This window comes from Octopus bimaculoides, chromosome 21 (assembly GCF_046866305.1).
Source record: "Octopus bimaculoides isolate indiv1 chromosome 21, ASM4686630v1, whole genome shotgun sequence".
NCBI lineage: Eukaryota > Metazoa > Mollusca > Cephalopoda > Octopoda > Octopodidae > Octopus > Octopus bimaculoides.
The window spans coordinates 31,478,055-31,502,828 of record NC_142948.1 but is presented as its reverse complement, the minus strand read 5'-3'; the positions used below and the strand labels follow the sequence as shown (position 1 = coordinate 31,502,828).

The window sequence follows — 24,774 nt, the reverse complement described above, 5'->3', positions numbered from 1 at the left end:
TTGAAGTGGTGCTATCTAAAGTTGCAATAATCCAATTGATAGGGATCAGATAGTCTGTCAGAACACCTGTTCTGGTGGCTGCGGAGGTAGATGGTCATTGATGTGTTCAAAAAGGGTCATTTAAAGTGGAGTGGAGATAGTTTATTGAAGGGAATAATGGGAAAATGGAAGAAATACTCTCTCTTCCTCTCTCTCTATGTATGTATGTACACACACACACACACACACACACACACACACACGCATTTATCTGCTACACCTGCTGAGAACATCAGTTCTAACTAATGAGTAGTTGTTTACAATCTTGTTATAGTTTTATTTTTGGCATAACTGTGCATATATGTAAATCGATGTATAATTTGTTCTGTTTGTGTGTGTGTGTGTAATTTTCACTGATTATGTGTCTGTGTGGTTCACTCTCTGTCTCTCTCTTAATACATGTTTGCACGCACGCACGCACACACACACACACACACACACACACAATCATTTCAGGTAGTCTTTACAAAACCACTAGTTGGATTTATTTGAGATATTTTTGTGTGTGTGCATGTGCATATATATATGTACCTGCACACACACACACACACACACACACACCCACATGCTTATTCATGTATAGATTTAAAAATACATATATGCATACAACAAATGCACAGACATATACAGACATATACTGAGAGAGAGAGAGAGAGAGAGTTGAGGAGCAGAGTTTGTTGAGTACAAAGTTTATTTGTTGATATTAGACTTCATGGAAATGTATATAATCTTTTATATCTTAATTTCAGTCTGCCAAAGTCACTGTTTATCAAAGTCTATTCCTATCCCAAAAAAAAAAAAAAAAAAAAAAACTAACACTGCACAAAATGCTATACCATTTCTCTTTACAGTGGAACTTTTCCTTCACGATGGTGCAGAAAAATCAAGAGCTAGCTTATACTTTCTTTGCTAAAACCGATGACATGCGTAGTAAATGGATTGAAGCAATTTTACTGTCACTGTGAGTTCAAACTGCTACTGCTGTTCCTCCGTTTCCCTAATGGTTTAATTTTCTTTTCCTTTTTTTAAAAAACTTTAATAATTACTGACCTGGAGAGAATAAATGTGTGCGTGTATACGTTTGTGTGTGTGTGTGTGTATGATGATAGACTCTCACATTGGTTTTGCCATGTTGAGGATCCAACAACCTATTCAGTTTGTTTAGCTTGGATGTTCAAGTCAGGTATAACAGTTTTAGTCCCTGGATAATTCCAGATCCCAGATTTCTGGCTCTGCATAAGAAATGCTCTGCCCTCATCAGTGGAATACACTCAGATAGCTCATAAATACAAATATACATATATATTTATATTTATGTGTTATCTGAGAGTATTCCATTGATGAAGGCAGACCCATCAAGCCAAGTGAAATCGTAGTTGTGGCCGATGCTGGTGTCGCATAACTGGCACCCATTACACTCTCAGAGCAGTTAACATTAGGAAGGGCATCCATCCATAGAGATCATGCCAAATCAGACTGGAGTCTGGTACAGCCCCTCAGCTTGCCAGCCCTGGTCAAACAGTCCAACCCATGTCAGCAATGACAACAGACATTAAATGATGATAAGATTATTTATATATATATATATATATATATATATATATATTTAACTTGGAGCTGGTGAGACCATAGTCTAAATGGGGTCTCAGTACAGGTTTTGGAATGAGTGAATGTTTTTAGGCCTCCATTGATCAATTCAAGTCATGTGGTTGTTTTTTCTATGATAGCTCCATCAGTTATTTTATTGTTAAGTTCATGTGGAGGAGCAGACAGGATGCTGGCATCATTTGTCAGCATTCAACAGTATAGTATTTCAGTGACAACATTTATCACATTAGGTGGTAACTGATTTGAAAGTGTTAGGTTGCATCTAAGTTTGCATGACTGACATGAATTTTAGTAGGTTGTGATAGCTACAGGCAGCAGAGATTATATAGTCTGTCATTGCATGTGGGCCAGCTAGGTCTTGACTGCTGTACTGGCCTATTCAGGTTATCAGCAGCCGAGTCAATGACATCTAATTGTCTGGGGACTCCGCTAGAGTATCAGTCACCCAAATGATAAGAAATTCATATCTTGTCACTGATGCCGTCTTCTGTCTTTGGCTAAGACACTGAAATTTCTATAGGTGAGGATGGAGTGTATGAAGAGGTGACACAAAGACCTGCACATGTATTAGGTGTCATGTGTATATGGATGTCTATATGCAAGTATGCATGAGTGGTTGGATGGATGGATGGATGGATGTGTGTGTGTGTGTGTGTTTGCACGCATGCAAATGAATGCATGCATGCATGGATGGGTCTTTATAAGAATATATGTACATATGTATGTACATATGCTTAGATGACACTTACTATGTAACAGAGACTAAGCCATTGAGGTCATCATCATCATCATCATCATCGTTTAACGTCCGCTTTCCATGCTAGCATGGGTTGGACGATTTGACTGAGGACTGGTGAAACCGGATGGCAACACCAGGCTCCAGTCTGATTTGGCAGAGTTTCTACAGCTGGATGCCCTTCCTAACGCCAACCACTCAGAGAGTGTAGTGGGTGCTTTTACGTGTCACCCGCACGAAAACGGCCACGCTCGAAATGGTGTCTTTTATGTGCCACCCGCACAAGCCAGTCCAGGGGCACTGGCAACGATCTCGCTCGAAAATCCTACAGGAGCCAGTCAGGCGGTACTGGCAACGGCCACGCTCAAAATGGTGCATCTCATGTGCCACCCGCACAAGAACCAGTCCAGGGGCACTGGCAACGATCTTACTTGGCTTGCCGGGTCTTCTCACGCACAGCCCATTTCCAAAGGTCTCGGTCCGTAGTCATCGCCTCGGTGAGGCCCAATGTACGAAGGTCTTGCCTCACCACCTCAGCCCAGGTCTTCCTGGGCCTACCTCTTCCACGGGTTCCCTCAACTGTTAGGGTGTGGCACTTTTTCACGCAGCTATCCTCCTCCATTCTCACCACATGTCCATACCAGCGCAATCGTCTCTCTTGCACGCCACAACTGATGCTTCTAATGTTCAGCTTTTCTCTCAAGATACTTACACTCTGACGGGTATTCAATAAAAATAAACCCAGTAAAGATAGAAAAGATGAAACCAGTGTCTGAGATATTGCTCCATTGAGAGTTTGTAGCATTCTATAAGACAATCCATTTAAAAAAAATTTTTTGTCAATTGCAGTGATAATGTTCAACCAGCTGCAGGATCTAGCTATGTGATGCATACTTTTAGTAAACCTAAAGAATGTGATGTGTGCGGTAAATTGTTGAGGTAAGTAATGAACCTCCTAACTTTAACCCTCAATTACCCATCAACTGTTCAAACAATTTTTGTCTTTATATAGTCATGCCTGGAATACTTTCAGTCACAGATCCTTTTCAATGACAGTTGACCCGATATTAAAATTTGTCATGCAATATCAAGTATTGGTAATTTTGGTGAATTCTTCTAAATTGTTCTTTGAAATTCTCATTACAGAGGTGTGTTTTTCCAGGGTTACCAGTGTCAAGGTAAGTCCTAATTAAACTGTATTTTTGAACATTTTTACACTTTGTTTCTTTAATGCTCTTCTTTGCATCGGTGTGGTTGCCAACCATAAGTAGGTCTGGGGGTGTATGTGATAGTTAACTCTGGGTAAACAGTGTCACTTATGAAAACACAGGTTCAGTACTGAGGGAAAATTGAAAACACAATTTCTTTGTTGATGTTAGAGACCAACCACCTGCATTTTACCATGTATGTATGTGTGTATTGCATGACCCAAGATTCATAGTCTTACAATAAAAAGACATGAGACAAAGGTTGTTCTCTTAATGACTTATGGCCTTTTGGTTGTGAGCCATGTTCTCTAAAGAGAATCATGACCCCAAAAATGATCTTTAGAACAAGACTAGGTATATACTATTATGTAGAATGAATTCTGTTGTTGTCATTAAAAATATTGTTTCAGTGAAATATTCATGTGAACCTCTATTTCTCTGTTTAGAAACAAAAAAAGCTGTTCACAAAGAATGTATTGGGAAAGAAAAGAATGGTAAGTTATTAAGTTTTCAAATCTCTGTCTCTCTCTGTACTTTATGTTAATATTATATCAATGTCATTTGAAAATAGTTAAGCATTATTTTGGAATTGAAAAGTATGTTAAATATCTGATTATTGTTGAAATAAAGGAATGTTCATTCCATACCAAATGTAATATATTCAGCTTAGCCTCACAAGACCCTGTGTTAGTGTTGTTATTTTATTCAGCAATGTATGTGTTTTAAGGAAAGATGTGATCTGTGTATGTGTGTGTGTGTGGGGGATTGTTGTGTGTATGTGCTTGTTTTATTTTAACCATGATATATTTGAACCCACACTTGTGTAATCGAAAAATGTTGAACAGATACATAAGTTGATGTGACCCTATGGTGGACGTGCAGTAGATAGTGATAGCAGGACGTTTGTAGTGTGGCTTTACCAACAAGATGTTTGTGCCACTTGATATCAAAAGACTATATTATCTCAGAATAATGTTTTGAGACAGAAAGAATGGAAACTTTTTTTTAATTGCTTGTTGGAAATCTGAGATATGTCTAGGAGTCAAGACGGAATGGTTAGAAAAGAATGAACTAAGAACAGTTACAGTGGATTGTAATCATATCTCGATCCAGGAATCAAACTCATTACCTCATGATTGTGAGCCCGACGCTCTAACCACCGAGCCACGTGCCTTCACAAATATACAATATTAGTATTGTGATTATAGTGTATTGTAAAATATACAGCCAAAAGATTGGGTGTATATATAATACTGTAAATACACACTTTGAATATATATTTAGTAATCTCATTACCAACAGCATATTTCAGGCATTTAAATTTAGACATTTTCCATTTTTTCACTGACAATAATTTTGTTCTATGCTTAAATATATCCATTCTTTTATTTCCTTTCAGTGCCTCCAATACCTCCAAGAACTAGTAAGTATCTTGTTTTGCCTTCCTTGTGTGTGTGTGTGTGTGTGTGTGTGTGTGCATACATATATATATATAATGTAATGTCCATGTGTATGTTTATGTCTATATACATGTATGTTGTTTGTGTATACATGTTTGTATGCATATGTATACATGTATATATATATCTGCACATGTGTGTATTGTTGGTACTACACATTGCTATGGTTTCACTTGTACCAGATTCTTGGCAATATCATTTGTTAATTATTTTTGTTTTTGGCATCTTTAAATTTCATTTATAGCAGTGTGGGTTGAAAGCATGGTATTGATTATTTATTTGCTCTGTTAGAATGTCTAAGAGACTTTTGTAGACAAGTATCAGTTGTCTAAAAATGACCGATTCTATTACTGTGTACTCAATTTGCTGAACTGTTTTGCCTTTTACAGGTCATGTTCGCTCATTAGAAGAATATTTAGGAATCCCTGCACCTCCAAATGAACGGACCGCTTTAAAATTCCAAAGTGACACAGTTATTGAGCTTCTACAGAAATCAGATGAATGGTGTCGGGTAAGTATATTTGTTCATACCTGTGTCTGAGTGAGTAGAAATAACAGTGACAGTACCAATGTGTGAGTAGCTATAGCATTGCTGATGTTACTGTTACATTAGCTGGTGTGGTTGTATCATGGTAGATGTGACTGAAAATGCACTCCTGGTGTGACTTCAACATTGCAGGTGGGAATGTAACATTGATAGGTCCATAATCACAGATGTATAGGGATTTATTCATTTTGACAGTTACGTTTTGAAGACAACCCACCTCTCTAGATGGTGTATACCTGCATCTGTGTGTTTGTGTATGTGTTTGAATATATGTATATGTGTGATTGTGTGTGTGTGTGTTGTCATTAATGAAATATTTATTCCATTCCAGGGTCGGTTACGTGGAGATGAAGGATGGTTTCCAGCTCGGTCAGTTTCAGATGTTTCAAGTCGGGTACGTATGTCTGTCTGTCTGTCTATATGTCTCTACATAATACTGCAGGATGGTGGTTGTGATGGTGTAAATAGTTGCTGTTCTGTACTGGGTAAGAGTTGGACAGTATAGTTCACATTACTATATTCCTATGACCACAAGCATGGCTGGATTGTTAAAAAGCTTGCCTTGCAATCGTGAAGAATGGGATTCAATTCCACTGTGTGGTGTCTTGAATAAATGTCTTCTACCATAACCTTGGATTGAGTCCAGTCTTGTGGGTAAAATTAAGTAGATAGAAACCTTGTGGATGAACTGTATCTGATATTAAAATAATCCATCCTTGTTATTCTTAGTGACATATTGGTTCTCTCTGAAAATTAAGTTAAAGGTGTGTATGTATGTGTGTGTGGATAACTTAACTCCTTTCATTAAAATACAAAGTGGATTGTACTTGTCTTCAAGAGCCAGCCTTGTCACTTTCTCAGTTATGCCACCTCCCCCAAGGGCAGCTTGGGGGAGGTGGGAATGAGTCGATTACATCGATCCCAGTGTTCAACTGGTACTTATTTTATCGACCCCAAAAGGATGAAAGGCAGAATTTAAACTCAGAATGCAAAGACAGACAAAATGCCGCTAAGCATTTTGCCTGGTGTTCTAACAATTCTGCCTGCTCGCCACCTTTAAATAATAATAATAATAGTTTCAAATGTGGGCACAAATCCAGCCATTTTAAGGAAGGGAGACATTGACCCCAGTGCTTGCCTGGTACTTACTTTATTGGTTGTGGAAAAGTTGACCTCAGTAGAATAAGCTAGGAAAAAAATACCATTAAGCATTTTGTCTAATGCTCAAATGGTTCTGCCAGTTCACTACCTCTGTAGTAGTTGTAGTCATAGTAGTGGCAGTAGTAGTAGTGAGGATGATAATAATGGTAATTTAAGATACATTTAATATCTTCAGACTAAATTTTTCGGTGGAATGTAAACATGTAACTTCATTCTTCTGCTCACAGGGACGTATAGTAATCATTATATTTAAATGGAATAGCAATTGCTATTTAAGCCATGTAGCCTGACTACATTAAATTTATCTTACATTTTCTAATACATGTTGTTTGTACATGAATATTTGATAATAATGATAATGTGTTAATATTTATGATCAACTTCTGCAACTAAATGACTCAGTTTCTCTAAGTGCAACTACTGTCGTATGCTGATGTTTTTCACAAGGGAAAGCTTTGGTAATGTTTCTGTTTCCAGTCTAGAACAGCATGTTATGAGAAAGCATTTCCACAGAAAGCAACAGAGAAAGCTCATCCTACAAAATTTCTCAATGGAATTAATCCCTCATCACAAGTGAAGAACTTAGCATCCTATCCTTGGTATGTATAACACACATGCATATGTGTGTGTGTGTGTTTGCCTCTAAACCTCTTGTATAAACCTTGTCTATCAATTCCTTTTTCAGGACCATCATCGAAAGACTTCATACACTGAACATAAGCTGAATGGCCACCATCATGCTATTACTAATACTACAGAGCATGGCAACAATCTACCTAAGTTTGACACCTCTATGTTAACAAAATACCCTTGGTATGTACTCTCACTCCTCACACAATCACTGCAGGCTCACTAGAATATTTCAGTATTCCCATGAGAACATTTCGAACATACAGGCTAAAACTAGAATATTCTAACATTCCCCACTAGAATAGTTAAATATTTCCCAGTGCAGTATTCCATAATTTGTTATTAGGATATTTCAGCATTTTCCATGAGAATTTCCAATATTGCCCACTGGAAGATTACATTTCAACATTCTCCAATAAAATATTCCAACATAACATCTAGAATATCTCAGTATTACAACAGTCCTATATTCCCTATTAGAATATTCCAATATTCTCACAAGCAGTATTCAACACTGCCCTCATCTTTAGAAACTCTTTAGATTTTATTTTTAAAATGTTCAATTCAATTCAATTTGATCATAATTACAAAAATACAATTAATCAACTGGTGAGACTGTAACATCTGACATCTTGACTGTCTTTCCAAGAATTTCCATAGATATCTAAGCTATTTCTATTAACTAATTCCTTTAATAATATTCAAAGTCTCATAAACTCACCCAGCACAGCACTTTGTCACAATTCTTCTCTTTCTTCTTTACTTAGTACTTATTTTCTTGATTTCATAGCGGGTGGAAGACAAAATCAATGTGAACTCGAAAGGATGTGATGAAGATGGAATAAAATAACACAGGTTATTTTTGTTTGGCAGATCTGTTCTTCTACATCTCACACCCCTGCACACACACTCGTATAGTGGACTTATGGTAGAAGACACTGACCCAGTGCCGTAGTTTTATATTTAGAGCAAAAGTTTGCTTTTGACTCAACTCATTTACAAAATATCTGTGTGGTGGTTCATATTCATCCATCTATATTTCACAAATGACATCATGTTTTCTGTTATCTAACTGCAACAAAATGGCTTGTAATTTTAAAATAAATTTCTCCAGTGACATATTCACACTTCCATCAATCACTGTAGAGTTATTTTGGGGAATTGTAAATGTCTGTACACTGTTATCATATTTACATTTTGTAAGTATATTTTTCTCAATAAAATGAGATATATTGAACACTTTCACTATACATCTCTGTAGGACTAGATTTTTTTATACAGTAAGATAGAAAAGCGGAGGTTTTGATTTACTACATTGGACAAATCCAGTGCTATGTTGAGGCCCTCATTCCTCTTTTGATAAAGCTGATACCTCAGAATTACTCTTTTCAAAAGCGGAATATATTGGTTTGCTGAAAGGAAGACAAAAAACTTCATTAGAGATGTTTAGTAATGACACCTGATAAATCGGTAGGGAGAGAGAGAAGGGAAAATGGGTGGTGGGTGGGCAGAATAGTGAAGAACAAAGGTACAAAGGTGGGGCATATTGTAGTACATTAATCTTATTCATGACCATGATTGTTGTTGCAATAAATTGTTTTGTAACTGGGATTATCACTACACAAATATTTTCTATAAACATGGCTCTCATCACAGTAATTGCTTCCATAACCTCTTCTATTACTATAACTATCACAAGTGTATCCTCTTCTATAACCATTGCTATCACTACATTAATCACTAAAATAACTTATAACAGTTACTATCACTGCAACAACCTCTTCTGTAGCCCTGGTCTATCTTTACAATATCTTCTTTAACCATAACTATCCACTTCATTAACCTCTTTGGTAATGATGGTTTTCACTTCAGTAACATGTTCTGTAACCTGGGCTATTAACTATATTAACTTCTTTAACCATGATTATCACTAAATTAACATCTATAATCATGGCTATTGCTATTTTAAATTCTTCTATAACAAAGCTATCACTACATCAGCCTTGTCTATAACTGTGCTTATCATTTTCTAACTTCTTCAGTAACCATGACTATCATTGCAGTTAAATCTTCTATAACCATCACTATCGCTAAAGTAACCTTTTCAACATCAATTGCTATTAATATATTAACACTTCTCTGATAGTGACTATCCATATATCCATCCGTAACTGTGCGTATCAGTTCAACTTCCCTCACCTTCAGAAACCATAGCTACCAGTTCCTCAAACTTCACTTCAATCAACTTTATTCAGACGTATAACCTTCCTACTAGTTGTTACCTTCCAGTGACCCTGCAACCCTTGTGTTCCTTTCTATTTCACTTCTGATTCTCACTTAACCTCCAACTTCATCTTCTTTTTCCTGTTACACCGTACTATTGTTGTTTTTGATGTTGTTGTTGTTGTTGTTATTAAGTACCATCAATTAGCAGAATCAGTGGAGCGATAGACAAAATGCTTTTGTGTTAGATCTCTTTACATTTATTTTGAGTTTAAATCCCATTGAGATCAGCTTGCCCATGATTGGAAATTTATCTACTGATTGGAAATGTATCATTCCAGTGATAATATAATTTCTAACATGGACACAGAGTTAGAAATTTGGAGGTGAGGTGGTCTTGTCAATTTTATCAACTATGCTACTTTTGTTTTAGCTACCCTAGAGGAATGAGATGCGAAGTTGACTCTGGTTGGATTTGAACCAAGAATCTAAAGAGCCATAACCAATATATCACAAGACATTTTGTCAATGATCTAACAATACTACCAATCCACTACTATAGTAATGGTGATAATAATAATTGCTGTTATATATATATATATATATATATATATATATATATATATGTATGTATGTGTGTGTGTGTATCATTATTATTATTATTATTATTATTAAGGCAGTTAACTGGCAGAATCGTTAGCATGCTGGCCGAAATACTTAGCGGCATTTTGTCTGTTGCTATGTTCTGGGTTTAAATTCCACTGAGGTCGACTTTGCCTTTCATCTTTTCAGGGTCGATAAAGTAAGTACCAGTTGAACACTGGGGTTGATGAAACTGACTCATCCTCTCCTCCGAAATTGCTGCCCTTGTGGCAAAATTTGGAACCATTATTATTATTGTTATTATTGAGTTGTAGTAGTAGTATGTGAATGGCATGGCAGAAACTGTAACGAAGTTTGTACTAATGGCTCATTTTACAGAATTTAGTGATGTTCCTTTTTCATTTGGAGATCCAAGCCACCAAAATCACCTTTTTATTCTTCTGGGTTCGATAAAAATACCAATCAAGTGTTAGTGTTTGGTGCTAATTTAATTGACTAATCCAGCTGTAAATTTGTTAACTTGTGCCTATGTTATGAATTTATTATTATATGTAGTATAGTAGTAGTAGTATTTGTATAAGTAGTAAAATGGCATGGCAGATGTTTAGTACTAATGCATATTTGCAAATGATTCTGTTCAAATGAAGCTAAACTCCATGCTGCTGCTCCTGCTACTGTAGAACTGAACTAATAATACTAGCAAAGGACTTCTCTTCAGTCCGTGCTAGTGTCTTCCCATCTTTGATGATCATTACCATCACCCTTGTTGACATAGCCATCATCATCATTGTCATCGCCATCATTTGTCATCATCAAGTTTATTGTTTGTTGCTTACTATAAACAGCTGCTGGAAATCACAGTTGTGCGCAGCTGGTAGACTTTGTCTAGCATCCAAAATGGCTGATGTTCCGAGGAAGAAGATTTGGGGCAAAGTGGGTAATTTCAAGTAAAAGAGGTTGGATACAACGAGGTGGTAAAAGGTAGAGGTGAGTGAGTTGGGAGGATGTGCCAGTGTGGAAGAGGTATGAGATCAGCCAGTTTTGTGAAGTAGAAGCCACTATAGCAGTGATAGAAAAGATGGAGAAGAGACAGTCTGCCCGTAGATCAGAGGTTAGAGTGTGTCCATTGCTGATGGAATGCCAAACAGCTGCATAGCCCTTCTCTCGATGTAGTCTGGGATGTGTGTAGCAGCTGCACTATCCCACATTTGTAGCAGCTGCTCTATTCCATTATAGGCCTCACTTGAGCCCCGTAGAAGTTCAGCTGTTGTTTGGGGCTGAAATACCTTCTGATCCTGAAGAGAAGTGCTAGTCTTTGAGATGTGATCTTGGCTATGTTAGGGATGTGTTTTTGCCAGGAGAGATCCTTGGTGATAGTGGGGACCATCATCTGGAGTAACTGTCAGGGTTCCAACCGAGAGCCACTCTTATTTAGTGGGATAGGGGTGCAGTGGTGTTTGAGATGAGGTTGGCATAGCCTCACTCGAGGATGCTCTCATGGTCTCTGCTTATGGAATCAGTGCAGTCTGGCAATTGAAGTCTAGGCTGTGTATAGATGATACTTGGTTAGGGAAAGATAAGGAGGAATGAAGGGTGATGTATTTTGTACATATATACTTACATACATGAATGTGCTTTTTGTATATATATGTATGTGTATACATATGTGTGTATATGTGTGTTATATAGACACACACACACATCAGAAAAAGGGATGATAAAGGAATAAATGATTATCTTAATGAACTTCATTAGCTTACAGCCGTTTCTGTTATGAGATGTAGGGGACTCATAGCTGAGTACTTGAATAACATCCTATAGCTTCATCAGAGCCTCAAATATGAAGTGCAATCTATATTGGAAAAACGAATTACATTTATCCTCAAATAAACTGCCTTTCATATATGAGGCTCTGATGAAACTATAAGATGTTATTCAGGAAGGGTTGTGGGGGTAGAGTCCTCAGGTACCTCTTTCCAGAAGCAACTGTCATTAGACTTTCCAGTTGGATTCCCAAGTGTGACTGACTGAGACTATGGCTATTATCGAACCACCTCATTCTCGGGCTACCCCTTACGTCTCCCGCTGGTTTGGCTTGGCTTGAAGAATCCATTTTGCAATTCTTTCCTGCTACAGCTGCAGGCCGACCTATTCTTTATGTGTGAATTTGATGGATGGAAACTGCAAGAAGCCTGTTGAGTGTGTGCATGCATGAATATTGATATTCCATGCTTGTTGCCATGTGAGTGAAACGACAAAGATTTTGACAGTTTTTGTTGATATTATGACTGGTTGTTTTGTGTTTCCAAAGACCTGAAATAGAAAATCATATACTCGCAAAAAAAAAAAAAAAAAAAAATACAAGACAGGTAAATGTTGGTAACAGGAAGAATGACTTGCTGTAAAAATTCTGCTTCAAATAAGTACCCCTCTAACCCATGCTGGCATGAAAAATATAGACTTTAAGCAAATGAATGATTAGAGTCATGTTTTTCTAGCAGGTGACTACCTCTGAGACCATGCTTTGAAACTGAAGTAATTACATTATGAAAAACTAGTCTAGTCATAGAATCTTAATTCATTTCATGGGGTGCAGGAATTTTCTTCATACAGCTGCAACCTGGTTCTTGAGTTGCCATGGAAGTCTGTCAGTGGCTATGTCTTTTACATGTGTGTGTATGCATTTATATATACACACACACAGATTGCACATACTTACATACATACATAAATATATATATATATCTATATATGTGTGAGTGTATGTTTAAGTACATATAAATACGAGTGTGTATATATATATATATATATATATATATATATATATATATATATATATATATAGTTATTGTTTAATCCCTTGCCACTCTGATACCACAGACTTGTGAATAAAGGTGATTGGTTTGTGACCATGTTGTCTCTTATTGGAAGGGAATTTGGCTGCTATTTCTGTTTGTTCAAGCACCACATTGAGGCTTTCTAGTTGTCTCAGGGTCAATGTTTATGTTACTATGTTAACTGAAATTGTAACTGTTTACTCACTTTAGTCTCCCCTAACTCCTCCTTCATCCAGGTATGTAGGACCAATGGAACGTGACTGTGCCACCAAGAAGCTAGAAGGTCATGCCAGTGGCACATACATGATTAGAGAGAGTCAGAACCCAACACGAGCAGGAGAGTTATCTCTTAGTATATGGTAAGTACTGAAGTTGTTGTTAAGCTGTGGTTTAGTCATATGTGTGTGTGTGTACGTGTGTGTATTTTGTGACTCTCACTTTATAAGTAAATACTGTCCCGAGTCCTAGGACTCGTAGGGATGGTTACTGAGTTTCCTTGATGTATAAGTGATCGAGAGCCCTGCATTACTCCTGAACAGGAAGGATGGTAGGCAGTTTCAGAATTACCAATTTACAGTGTGTGAACTGGAGCAACATGAAATGAAGTGTTTTGCTCAAGAATACAATGTATTACTCAGTTTGGGAACCAAAACTGTGAGCTTGCTATCATGCATGCAACGTCCTAATGTGTAGGCCGTGTTCTTTCACATCCTCACTATATGGTGTATGTGTCATTCTTGTTAGGCTATGGGCTGATGTTATGTATCATCATGTTACTCAGAACAGCGTGCATTGTTGTTGACTAATGGGGGATGTTTATGTAGTAACCTCCCTCAGAATGCTGTTTTGTTGTTGTTGGCTATCAATTGATGATGTGCTTATGTGATGGTGTCACTCTGTATACACAGTTTATTGTTGTTTTTTTGTTAGGCTATAGGTTGGTGATGGGTATGTGTGATGTTGTCACTTACTGTATATTTCGATAGTATGTATTATTGCTGTTGTTGTTGCTGCACCATGACCTGATCATGTGTATAAGGCTATCATTCAATGCATAGTATTGTATTGTCATTGCTGTTAAATTATAGGGGTTGTATCTGTATATTTGTGTATGTTTTACTTATGAAGCTATAAGTTGGAGGAAATGTTTGTGTGTGTGCGCGAGAAAGGAAGTGTGTGTGGATGTGTGTTACATATCTGTTACATGTTAATGTGTGTAAAAAAATGCATGAGTTAATTTGTAATTGGAGATTGAGCTTGTGCCTATGTGAGTGTATTGCCATGGCAATACACATCCATTTGGTGTGTTGACAAGAACAGCATGCCATGTGATAATGATGTCACAGTTACACAGCACTCGTGTATATTTTGTTCTGACAACATCATACACATGTTGTGTGTTAGGGCAACACAGCTATGCAATGTGCTGTTCTAACAACACCTAGTCATTTGATGTGCTGTCATCACTACAGCCACAACTGCTATGTCCTGGCAATACAGTCATGTATGTTATCAGGAGAACACAGATGTGTGGTCACTTCCTTTTAACAACAGTGCATGCCTGTTCTGATGACAATACAATGTGTGTTTGTATGTGAGTGTTATCATGCTAACACTTTAATATTCATCTTTTTTTGTCCTTATAGTTTTGACAGTACAGTTCGTCATATAAAAGTGAATAAAACGTCAGATGGAGATTTTTTCTTGGCCGACATCAAATTTTTCCACTCACTCCCAGTAAGTATGGCCATTTGCTCCTCTCTTTATTTTTCTCAATTTTTTTCTTTTCACAGATTATTTTTCATTATCATCTTCTCATCTTTCCCTAACACCAGTCTTTATCACATTCAGCAGCAGCAGCGTTGCTATTATTTTTGCCATGGTGTTACTGTCATGAATATCATTATGACGATCATCATCAATGATATCATTTAGCTTGCTTACCAACCACATGGTTCCGGGTTCAGTCCCACTGCGTGGCACCTTGGGCAAGTGTCTTTTCCTATAGCCTCGGGCCGACCAAAGCCATGTGAGTGGATTTGGTAGACGGAAACTGAAAGAAGCCCGTCGTATATATATATATATATATATATATATATATATGTATATATATGTATGTGTGTGTGTTTGTGTGTCTGTGTTTGTCCCCTTAGCATTGCTTGACAACCGATGCTGGTGTGCTTATGTCCTTGTCACTTAGCGGTTTGGCAAAAGATACCGACAGAATAAGTACTAGGCTTACAAAGAATAAGTCCTGGAGGACAAACACATATGCATATATACATAAACACACACACACAGTCTCCCCTTTTCTCTATTTCTTTCTCTCTCTCTCTCTCACACACATCTTCTGTTTCGGTGTGCCAAATTCACTCACAAGGCATTGGTTGGCCCAGGGCTATTGATGTCACTTGTCCAAGGTGCCATGCATGGGGACTGAACCCTGCTTTACCTTCCTGACTGCAAGTGTCATCATCATCAGTAATTTTATTAATATAGGCCATGGCTAATGGGAAATATTGTTTTGTATATACTAATTTGATCATCAGAAGTAATAAAGGACAGAGAGTTGTGGGAGACCTGTGAAGATGAGTTACCAGAGCTAAGTTATTGTAGGCCCTGGGCCAGTTGATGTAAGGAGACACTAAAAGGTGAGATATTGTTTTACTGAGGGTGAGGAATTAGTAGTGGTAATTCTTTGTTTCTGTATTATGATTAATATATTATTATTGCTGAATCAGATTATGCTTAACCAGTTGTACATGTGCCAGGGTTTATAATCCGGATTAAATGTTTCTGTTCATTTAGGAACTTGTTGAGTGGTATCAAGAAAATTCCTTGGTTCACAGTTTTCCTGAGTTGAAGACACAACTAAAGATCCCCTTCAAAGAAAGCACAACAGGTTGGTAGTGACGAGACTTGTTACATGAAGTGGTGGTGTTTATCTCATTGTCAGCCCCAATTGAGCAGATCTATATGGTGAAAGGCATTCCAACCTTGACCATCCCATCTTTTTGTATATTTCTGATTAAATTTTTCCAGTGTGTTTTTTCCTCACTAAAGAAAATAGAAGAGTAGAGTGTGATGTGAGGAAGATCTGGGTGTTATATCTAATCACTCACATGACCATGTAGAGCAGTCATGGGCAAATCTGCAGGACTTTCTGAATGGCATACCCAACGAAAAAATGGTTTCATATTTTAGCACAAGGCCAGCAATTTTGGGGAGGGGGTGAGTCAATTGCATCGACCCCAGTGTTAAACTGGTACTTATTTTATCTACCTCCAAAAGTATAAAAGACAAAGTTGACCTTGGTGCAATTTGAATTCAGAATATAAGAATGGATGAAATGCCACTAACCATTTTGCTTGGCATGCTAAAGGTTCTGCCAGCTCACCACCTCACATCTAACAAAAAATTACTTTGAGTATTTTTAGTATTGCAGCCTGTCTGATGATGAGCCGGCTCTCTCATGCTGCCTGCTTCTCAAAAAGGTTTGCCCATGCCTTGATTTAGAGGTAGCCTTGTTGGTTCAAAGTTACTAGGAGTCATTATGTGTGACAGTCTGATGCAGCTGTAGTGCACCACCCCATTGCTACATGTAAAGTTCTGTAGAAGAATGCAGTGGGCACATAGTGTACTCAGTGCACTGCGTGTTGACTCATGCAGACGCCTCATTACTGCATGTAACTTTTGTAATTTACAGTGCTATATGCAGTACAATTTGGTGTCTATAAACATCTGGATATAATGTCATGTAAATACTACTGAGTAACTAATATGCATACATTGTCTGTGTACTTGTAGCTCTATGCTGATCTACATTTATCAACATTATCATGTATAATGTCTAGATGGTGTTTACATAATGTGGTCGACATTGTAGAAAGAATCAACAAGGAGAATCTTTTCATAGAGAAATTCCAACCATTTCTTAACACACATACCCCTCAGTGACCTTATTTCTCTAGGAACAGACATAAACTTCCTGTTGAAAAAGAGTTCATAACTCCAACTAAAAATATTTGTCTCCCCTTACACACACTTCCTGTTTTGACACCACACTTCCTGCTTAACACAAACTTTTAACCCTTTCTTTAAACCTAACACAACTCTCAATTCTCATGCATCCTTATTTTTCCAACCATTATATACATGAACTACCATTGAACTTCAAAAGCTCAAAGACAATATAATGTATTGGTATAGTTATTTTTTTATATATTATTTTCTTCATTTTGTACTTCTTTGTAAAAATCATTTTCATTCTCCTTCTTGAAAATTTGCTTCGCAATGAAAGCCGGTTAGAAATCTTTATTAAAATATGCTTCCAATTTAGCATTCTGCCTTATTCTTCATTTTCCTATATATATATATATCTATCTATCTATCTATATATATATATATATATATATATATATACACACACACACACACACACACATGATGTAAGTGACCATATATTATTACATGTATATAACTACCACTTTGATATGATATGCATGGTATCATTTTCATGATATTTTTCTCAACATGGTGTTGATGTTTACATGTATTTATATTTTTGTTTACTTAATGTCACCTATATAACTTCCACCGCTTAAAACCACTTTCTTTTCATTGTAGTCCATGCAGTACTGTCTATATACATAGTGTTCTCTGTATTGTGTTGTTTATGCCATACTCTCTACGTAATGTTCTCTGCACAACTTCCCTCTACCTAACTATCCCTGCACAATCTTCTCTATTTTTATGTCCCCTACATAATGTCTTCACACTTTTCTCCACATAAAGTTTCCTATATATCTTATATGCTATTTTCTCTAGTAGAATATTCTTTGTATAATGTCCTCAACACAATATCCTGTATATCATGTTCTCTACATATCACCCTTCATTAGTCTTCTATACAATACACTCTACATAATCTTCTCTATATAGTATCCTCTACATAATGCTCTATACCTGTTGTGTGCAATATTCCATAATTATTGCCCTTTACAGAATCTCCTCTACATAATATGGTCTGCGTAATGTACTCTACTTGATGCTTCTGTATGGTGCCCCCTGCATGATATACATATATTGTGTGTGTATTTGTAGCTCTATGCTTATCTATATTTATCTACATGATACTGACTAGATGGTGTTTACATAATGTAGTTGACATTGTGTCATGTTATATGGTCTCTGTATTATCTTCTGCATGATGTCCCCTCCATACTGTCCCTTGCATGATGTCCTCTCCATATTGTCCCTTGCATGATGTCTTCTGCATACTCTCTCCTACATGATGTCCTCTCCATATTGTCCCCTGCATGATGTCCTCTCCATGCTGTCCCTTGCATGATGTCCTCTACATATTGCTCCTTGCATGATGTCCTCTGTATACTGTCCCCTGCTTGATGCCCTCTACATATTGTCCCCATGCATGATGTCTTCTACATAGTGTTCCCGCTACCATGTAGTCTTCATATTCTGGTCTACACAGTGTTAAGTGTCATCTCTAATTGATTGTTTCCCTTATTTTGCCCCTCTTTCTCTCTTTCCAGCAGGGTTTTCATGGAATCTGAATATAGTGAGTTATGCTGTTGCCATTTATGATTATTCAGCAACGGCCACCAACCAGCTTTCATTGCGGGTGGGTGACCGGGTGGCAATATTGAGCAAAGCTGGAGGTGACAAGGGCTGGTGGAAAGGAAAGATTCTACATTATGGAAAGGTATGCTTCTGCTTCATTTAGCAACATAACCTTCAACTCATTAACTCTACTAAAACAACAAAACAACCCTTCTTTCTCTAGTTTTTATTTTTCTGGTGTTTTATATGATTACCTAGGAGTTATCCAACAATTACTACAACATTCCTTCATTTGATTGAGCCTTTTAAATTATTCTTTACTCAAGAAGTATTTCATGACCAACATTGATTGATTAAAAATCAATTTTAAGTGTTTTGCTTGATTACTCAGGTTATACAACAACATAACAACTACAATAATGTTGTTTTTTTTTTTTTGATCCAGACTCATCTATACGGTTTGGCTTCAAAGCCCATTGTGTTTATGTACGTGTGTGTGTGTTGGTGCCACATAAAAAGCACTCGTGCTGGTGCTACGTTCAAAGCACTCAATACACTCTATAAAGTGAAGGGCATCCAGCAATGGAAACCATGCTAGAGCAGACGGTGGAGCCTGGTGCAACCCTCTGGCCTTACTAGCTTCGATAAAACTGTTCAACCCATGCCAGCATGGAAAATGGATGTTAATAATGATGATGATAATGTATGTCTATATGTATGTGTTTGTCTCCTGTTTGACAACCAAAGTTAGTTTGTTTACATTCTTGTAACATTAGTGGTTCAGCAAAGGAGAGCAATGGAATAAGTATCAGACCTCAAAGATAAGTATTGAGGTAGTTAGTAGAAAGAAGCATCTGGTTATTAAGGACAGTTACTTCCTAGAACCTCCCTACTTACCAACCTTCTATGCAGTCAGGTTGAAATTACTACGGAAGTAAATTTACCTACCTCCCTATCCATCCATCCACCTGATTATCTCCCTTCCCACCCACCCATCTCCGTACCTACCTACCTACCTACCTATCTGCCTACCCACACACCCATATAAATGTTGCTTAGAGCAAGGCCAGTCTTGGTTCTACAGATTTCTGATATGTGGATAGCTAGTTGAATGACTTGTTGCAAATCATTGTTTCTCTGGTGAATTTTAGATAATTCTTTGGGTATTCCACTTATAATTTTCTGCTCATAACCCTTTAGCATTTAAACTGGCCATATTCAGCCTAAATATGCCCTCTAAATATTATGATCAAACTGGCTAGATTCAGCCTCTCACATCTGGTTGACTTTGTCATTTCTAAAAATAAACAATCACATTGTAGAAATCAAAGCTATGAGATAATGTATGATGTCTTTAAAAGAACCAAAATAAATAAACATTACATTTGACAGAATAATCCGAATGCTAAAGGGTTAATAGACAAGGGTGTGGTTGAAGGAAACCCCTTTGTTTTTTCTGACAAATCATGTAATCATATAGGAACACTCTCATTGGCTTGTCCACACATACACATACATAGAGAGAGCATTGTGTGCGTGTGTGTTTGTGTGTATGGGGAATGTATACTCTCTTTACTCTTTTACTTGTTTCAGTCAGTTGACTGTGGCCATGCTGGAGCTCTGCCTTTTAGTCGAGCAAATCAACCCCAGGGCTTATTCTTTGTAAGCCTAGTACTTATTCTATCGGACTCTTTTTGCCGAACCACTAAGTTACGGGGACGTAAACACACCAGCATCGGTTGTCGAGCGATGTTGGGGGGACAAACACAGACACACAAACATATATACACACACACACATATATACGATGGGCTTCTTTCAGTTTCCGTCTACCAAATCCACTCACAAGGCTTTGGTCGGCCCGAGGCTATAGTAGAAGACACTCGCCCAAGGTGCCACGCAGTGGGATTGAACCCGGAACCATGTGGTTCGTAAGCAAGCTACTTACCACATAGCCACTCCTACGTCTATAATGTGTAGTATCTTTGGTTTTGGGTTTTTTTTAAAGTTCAGCCCAACCCTGATGTAGAAGAGCAGAGATGTTCCAGCCATGAACATCCCACCTATTGTCCACACACAATATATATCTAGGATACATTATTATCTAATATGTCCTTCATTTCTGTTTTCAAAGACTAGTGTGATTTAAGAAAGATCTGGTGCTGATTCTAGGTGATTAAGCAACCACCTCATGCCTCCCTCCTTGGCTTGTCCACTAATTAATAATATCAGATTTAGGCTCAAGGCCAAGAATTTCGACCTGGATTACTTGATTAACCTAGTGTTTCACTGGTACTTTATTCTATTAATCCCATAAAAATGAACGACAATGTTTTCCTTGGCAGAATTTGAACCTAAAAAGTAGAGAACCTGAACAAATACTGCAAATTATTTAGTATAATACTCTACCTAATTATTTTGTATAATACTCTACCTAATTATTTTGTATAATACTCTATCAAACACTGCACTACATAAATAAGCATTTCCTGATGTTTGTTGTTCTTACAGTTTCTTTTTTGCACTTCGTCTCCTTTTGGAACCCATTTTTGACTCCTTTACCGAATGTCACGTTTACCTTTCTTTTTCTCTGCCTCATCTGCAGGTCGGCTACTTTCCACTAACATACGTACGAGAAGAAGAAGACTAAAACGAGGAAACCAGCATGCTCCGTCGCGAACTCCATCTGGTCTTTGTATTCCAAGGAACAACAAAAACACCATTACCGCAACAACATCAACAAAAAAAACTACTACAACAATATCGACAACAATCACTACCACCAGCACCACCACCACCACCACCGCCGCCACCACCACCACCACCACCACCACCACCACCACCTTAGTCTGAAGTGTTGACTCTGTGGAAGTATGCCTGCTGTTAGCATGTACGTCAATGGAAGTGTGCATCATATGGTTATATATATGCATGCATGCGTGATCATGTTTCTTGTTTGCTGTTTCATTCACTTTATCGACCTGGCATATACTATGCATTGTTTTTTTTTTTTGTTTTTTTTTTCTCCACCCCGTCTCATCAGGCGAGTTCAGTTCTGAGATGAGCTGCAAACGCCACTTATACTCTGCTCTCATGGTTACCTCCCCCACCTAAAACAAGCTTGTTGATTTGGGAGAGGAGGAAGGAAAAAAGGAAGGACGTGAAAGAAGAAGAAAAGGAACAAAAAAAAGAAGAAAAGGAAAAAAAGAAGAAAAGGAAAAAAAGAAGAACGCCCTAACTTCACATTTTCCAGGGATCACCCACTTACTGGGTTCTGTCAGTTTTTAAAAAATGTGAGAACTATATATATGTATATGTGTGTGTGTGTGTGTATATAAATACAAGTGTGTGTGTATGTGTGTGTGCACATATATATATATATATATATATATATAATGTCCCATTTGTTCACTCAATCCAGCATCCCCCCACTTAAAAAACAACCTTTAATACAGAGAAGAAGAAGAAACAAAATCTTTGGATATGGTTTTAATATTATTGCCATAACATCTGTACATTGTGTGGAATTATTTGACTAAACATGCAACCTACATTTCACTAATTTCATTATTTCTATCTACTTACCTATATATATATACATATATATATACATACATATATATATATATAAACACTCACATATGCACATACATATATATACATATATATATATATATATATATATAATTGTGTGTGTGTCAATCTATCTTGCTCTGTCTGTCTACTTCTTTCTATCTGTGTATCTATCTATTTCTCTGTCTCTTTCTGTGATGTCTTTTACTGTCTGCCTGTCTCCCTTTCTTGAGATTATTTTGATTATCTTTGAACAAACTTTCTCATTGAGTGTTGCATCTCTTACAACACACACGCACATACACACATACACACACTGCTACTACTTCTCTCAGATTGACTGTGGAGTTGTTGCAGCCCCAAACGTTACATGAGGACAGAAGCTACCCTCACATGTTGACAAAACTGCTTTCACATGTGGGCAAGAATGCTGCCTTCACATGTCGACAAAACTGCTTTCACATGTAGGTAAATAAAAAGAAACTGCCCCATGTGTTGATAAAACTGCTTTGACATATAGGTAAAAAGGCTGCCTTCACAATGTGGACAAAATCAAATTGATTCTAAGAAAACAATGAACACTAAAAAAAAAAGAAAGATTGTTTTTTTGGAACTTGGATATTATTAGTGTAAAATGATTTCTGCTGACTACAGGAAAATAACTGCCATGTATGTATATGTTTGTAAGCGTGTGTGTGTGTGTGTACACACACACATATATATATATAAACATATATACAAAAATATGTACATATATAAACATATATACATATATGTAAACAAATATAAGCACACACACACACACACACACACACACATATATGTATATATATAACAGTCATTTACACACATGCACACATATTGACACACACATATGCGCATTATATACATACACACACTCATACACCTATATCCATATATATATATATATATATATATATATATATACACATGTATGTATGTATGTATGTTCGCATATGTGTAGTATGTGTGTGTGTGTGCGTATATATATATACACACACACGTGTACGTGTGTGTGTTTTCTTTTGATTTCTGTTGTTTTTTTGTTTACTTCTAAATTTAAATATTTTGTTTATTGTACCACCTCCATTTTAGTTCTTTTTATTATTTCTATCATTTATGATTATTATTTTTATTATCAGCTTATCAAGTTTGAGTTACTCCATTTTACATACACCACATAGGCACACAGGTTTTATTGTTGTTGTTGGCACTCCGTCGCTTACGACGTCGAGGGTTCCAGTTGATCCGATCAACAGAACAGCCTGCTCGTGAAATCAACATGCACGTGGCTGAGCACTCCACAGACACGTGTACCCTTAACATAGTTCTCGGGGATATTCAGCGTGACACAGAGTGTGACAAGGCTGACCCTTTGAATTACAGGCACAACAGAAACAGGAAGTAAGAGTGAGAGAAAGTTGTGGTAAAAGAGTACAGCAGGGTTCGCCACCATCCCCTGCCGGAGCCTCGTGGAGCTTTAGGTGTTTTCGCTCAATAAACACTCACAACGCCCGGTCTGGGAATCGAAACCGCGATCCTATGACTGCGAGTCCGCTGCCCTAACCACTGGGCCATTGCACCTCCACTACACAGGTTTTATAGATGCACCTATATATGCAAGGTTTTTACATGGTTAGTTCACACAATGACAATATAGATAGATATTCAGGGCTGTTACATGCGAGACACATTGGCTTACACATCATAGCAGCCCTCATCTACCCTTCCCCTCCTCTTCCTAATAAGTTATCTAAATCTCAAAGACTCCACACTGATCTCTTAATTTCTCATTACCTTATAGAAGTTATCTCAGCAAGCCTGGACTTTCTCCAGATGAGTACAATAAAAGAGAGACGTGAATGAGTAGGTGGTGTTGTGTTGTGTGGAAGAATTGCTACACCTTCTGTTCAACCTGTCATTAATCTACTCTTCTAGTATGTGATTAACCCTGTAGCTCTTCTACTGTGAGAAGCCTGTAGTTGTGCTCAGGCCCATTTTCTTTCATACTTTATCCTTCTCTATTTCTTCATCTTGTATCATAAAGTTACCCCTCGGTCAGGGTTTGTAGTCTTGCTAGCAACATGGTGACCTAACTCAGGGCTGGTGTCATGAGAAAAAGTACCCAGTACTTGCTGTAGAGTGGTTGGCATTAGGAAGGGCATCCCAACTGTATAAACCATGCCAAGTGGACTCTGGAGCATGATGCAGTTCTTTTTATTCACCAGACCCTGTTGAACTATTGAATCCATGCCAGCATGAAACATGGATGCTAAATGTTGATAGTGATGAAGAAGAGGAGGTAATTATGAATTACAAAAGAAAAGAAGAAAAAAAAAATGCTGATTTTGTTCCCCCCTAAATCTGCTGTATCACACCTGGTCAGCCAGTGAACACTACCACTTCCCCTTGCTCCCACCGCAGCCACCCTTTATACAGCTTCTCTGTCCCTATCTCTGTCGTTTCACTATCCTCCCCCATCTACCTGGTGGTATTGCCCCCTCCAACTCCTTTCCTACCCCACCATGCTCATTGTCACCATGCCATT

General features: G+C 37.5%; 1 protein-coding gene across 19 annotated transcripts in view; it reads left to right on the top strand.

Moving 5' to 3' along the window:
* Window positions 1–21,856, top strand: part of LOC106879297 (guanine nucleotide exchange factor VAV2) — a 154,969-nt gene extending 133,113 nt beyond the window's left edge. For 12 of the 19 annotated variants that reach the window (XM_089339476.1, XM_089339472.1, XM_089339474.1 and 9 more), the window contains 12 exons: window positions 891–1,000; window positions 3,233–3,322; window positions 3,530–3,561; window positions 4,038–4,085; window positions 4,991–5,014; window positions 5,441–5,562; window positions 5,930–5,992; window positions 7,445–7,572; window positions 13,289–13,411; window positions 14,699–14,789; window positions 15,861–15,954; window positions 21,238–21,856. In XM_089339476.1, coding sequence (XP_089195602.1) covers window positions 891–1,000; window positions 3,233–3,322; window positions 3,530–3,561; window positions 4,038–4,085; window positions 4,991–5,014; window positions 5,441–5,562; window positions 5,930–5,992; window positions 7,445–7,572; window positions 13,289–13,411; window positions 14,699–14,789; window positions 15,861–15,954; window positions 21,238–21,485 — 1,173 coding nt within the window. In that variant the 3' untranslated portion in view covers window positions 21,486–21,856. Of the gene's footprint in view, window positions 1–890; window positions 1,001–3,232; window positions 3,323–3,529; window positions 3,562–4,037; window positions 4,086–4,990; window positions 5,015–5,440; window positions 5,563–5,929; window positions 5,993–7,236; window positions 7,359–7,444; window positions 7,573–13,288; window positions 13,412–14,698; window positions 14,790–15,860; window positions 15,955–18,604; window positions 18,775–21,237 lie in introns of all 19 variants that reach the window. The other 7 variants (XM_089339479.1, XM_089339481.1, XM_089339471.1 and 4 more) reach the window with 3 other exon arrangements.
* The last annotated feature ends 2,918 nt before the right edge of the window (window positions 21,857–24,774 follow it).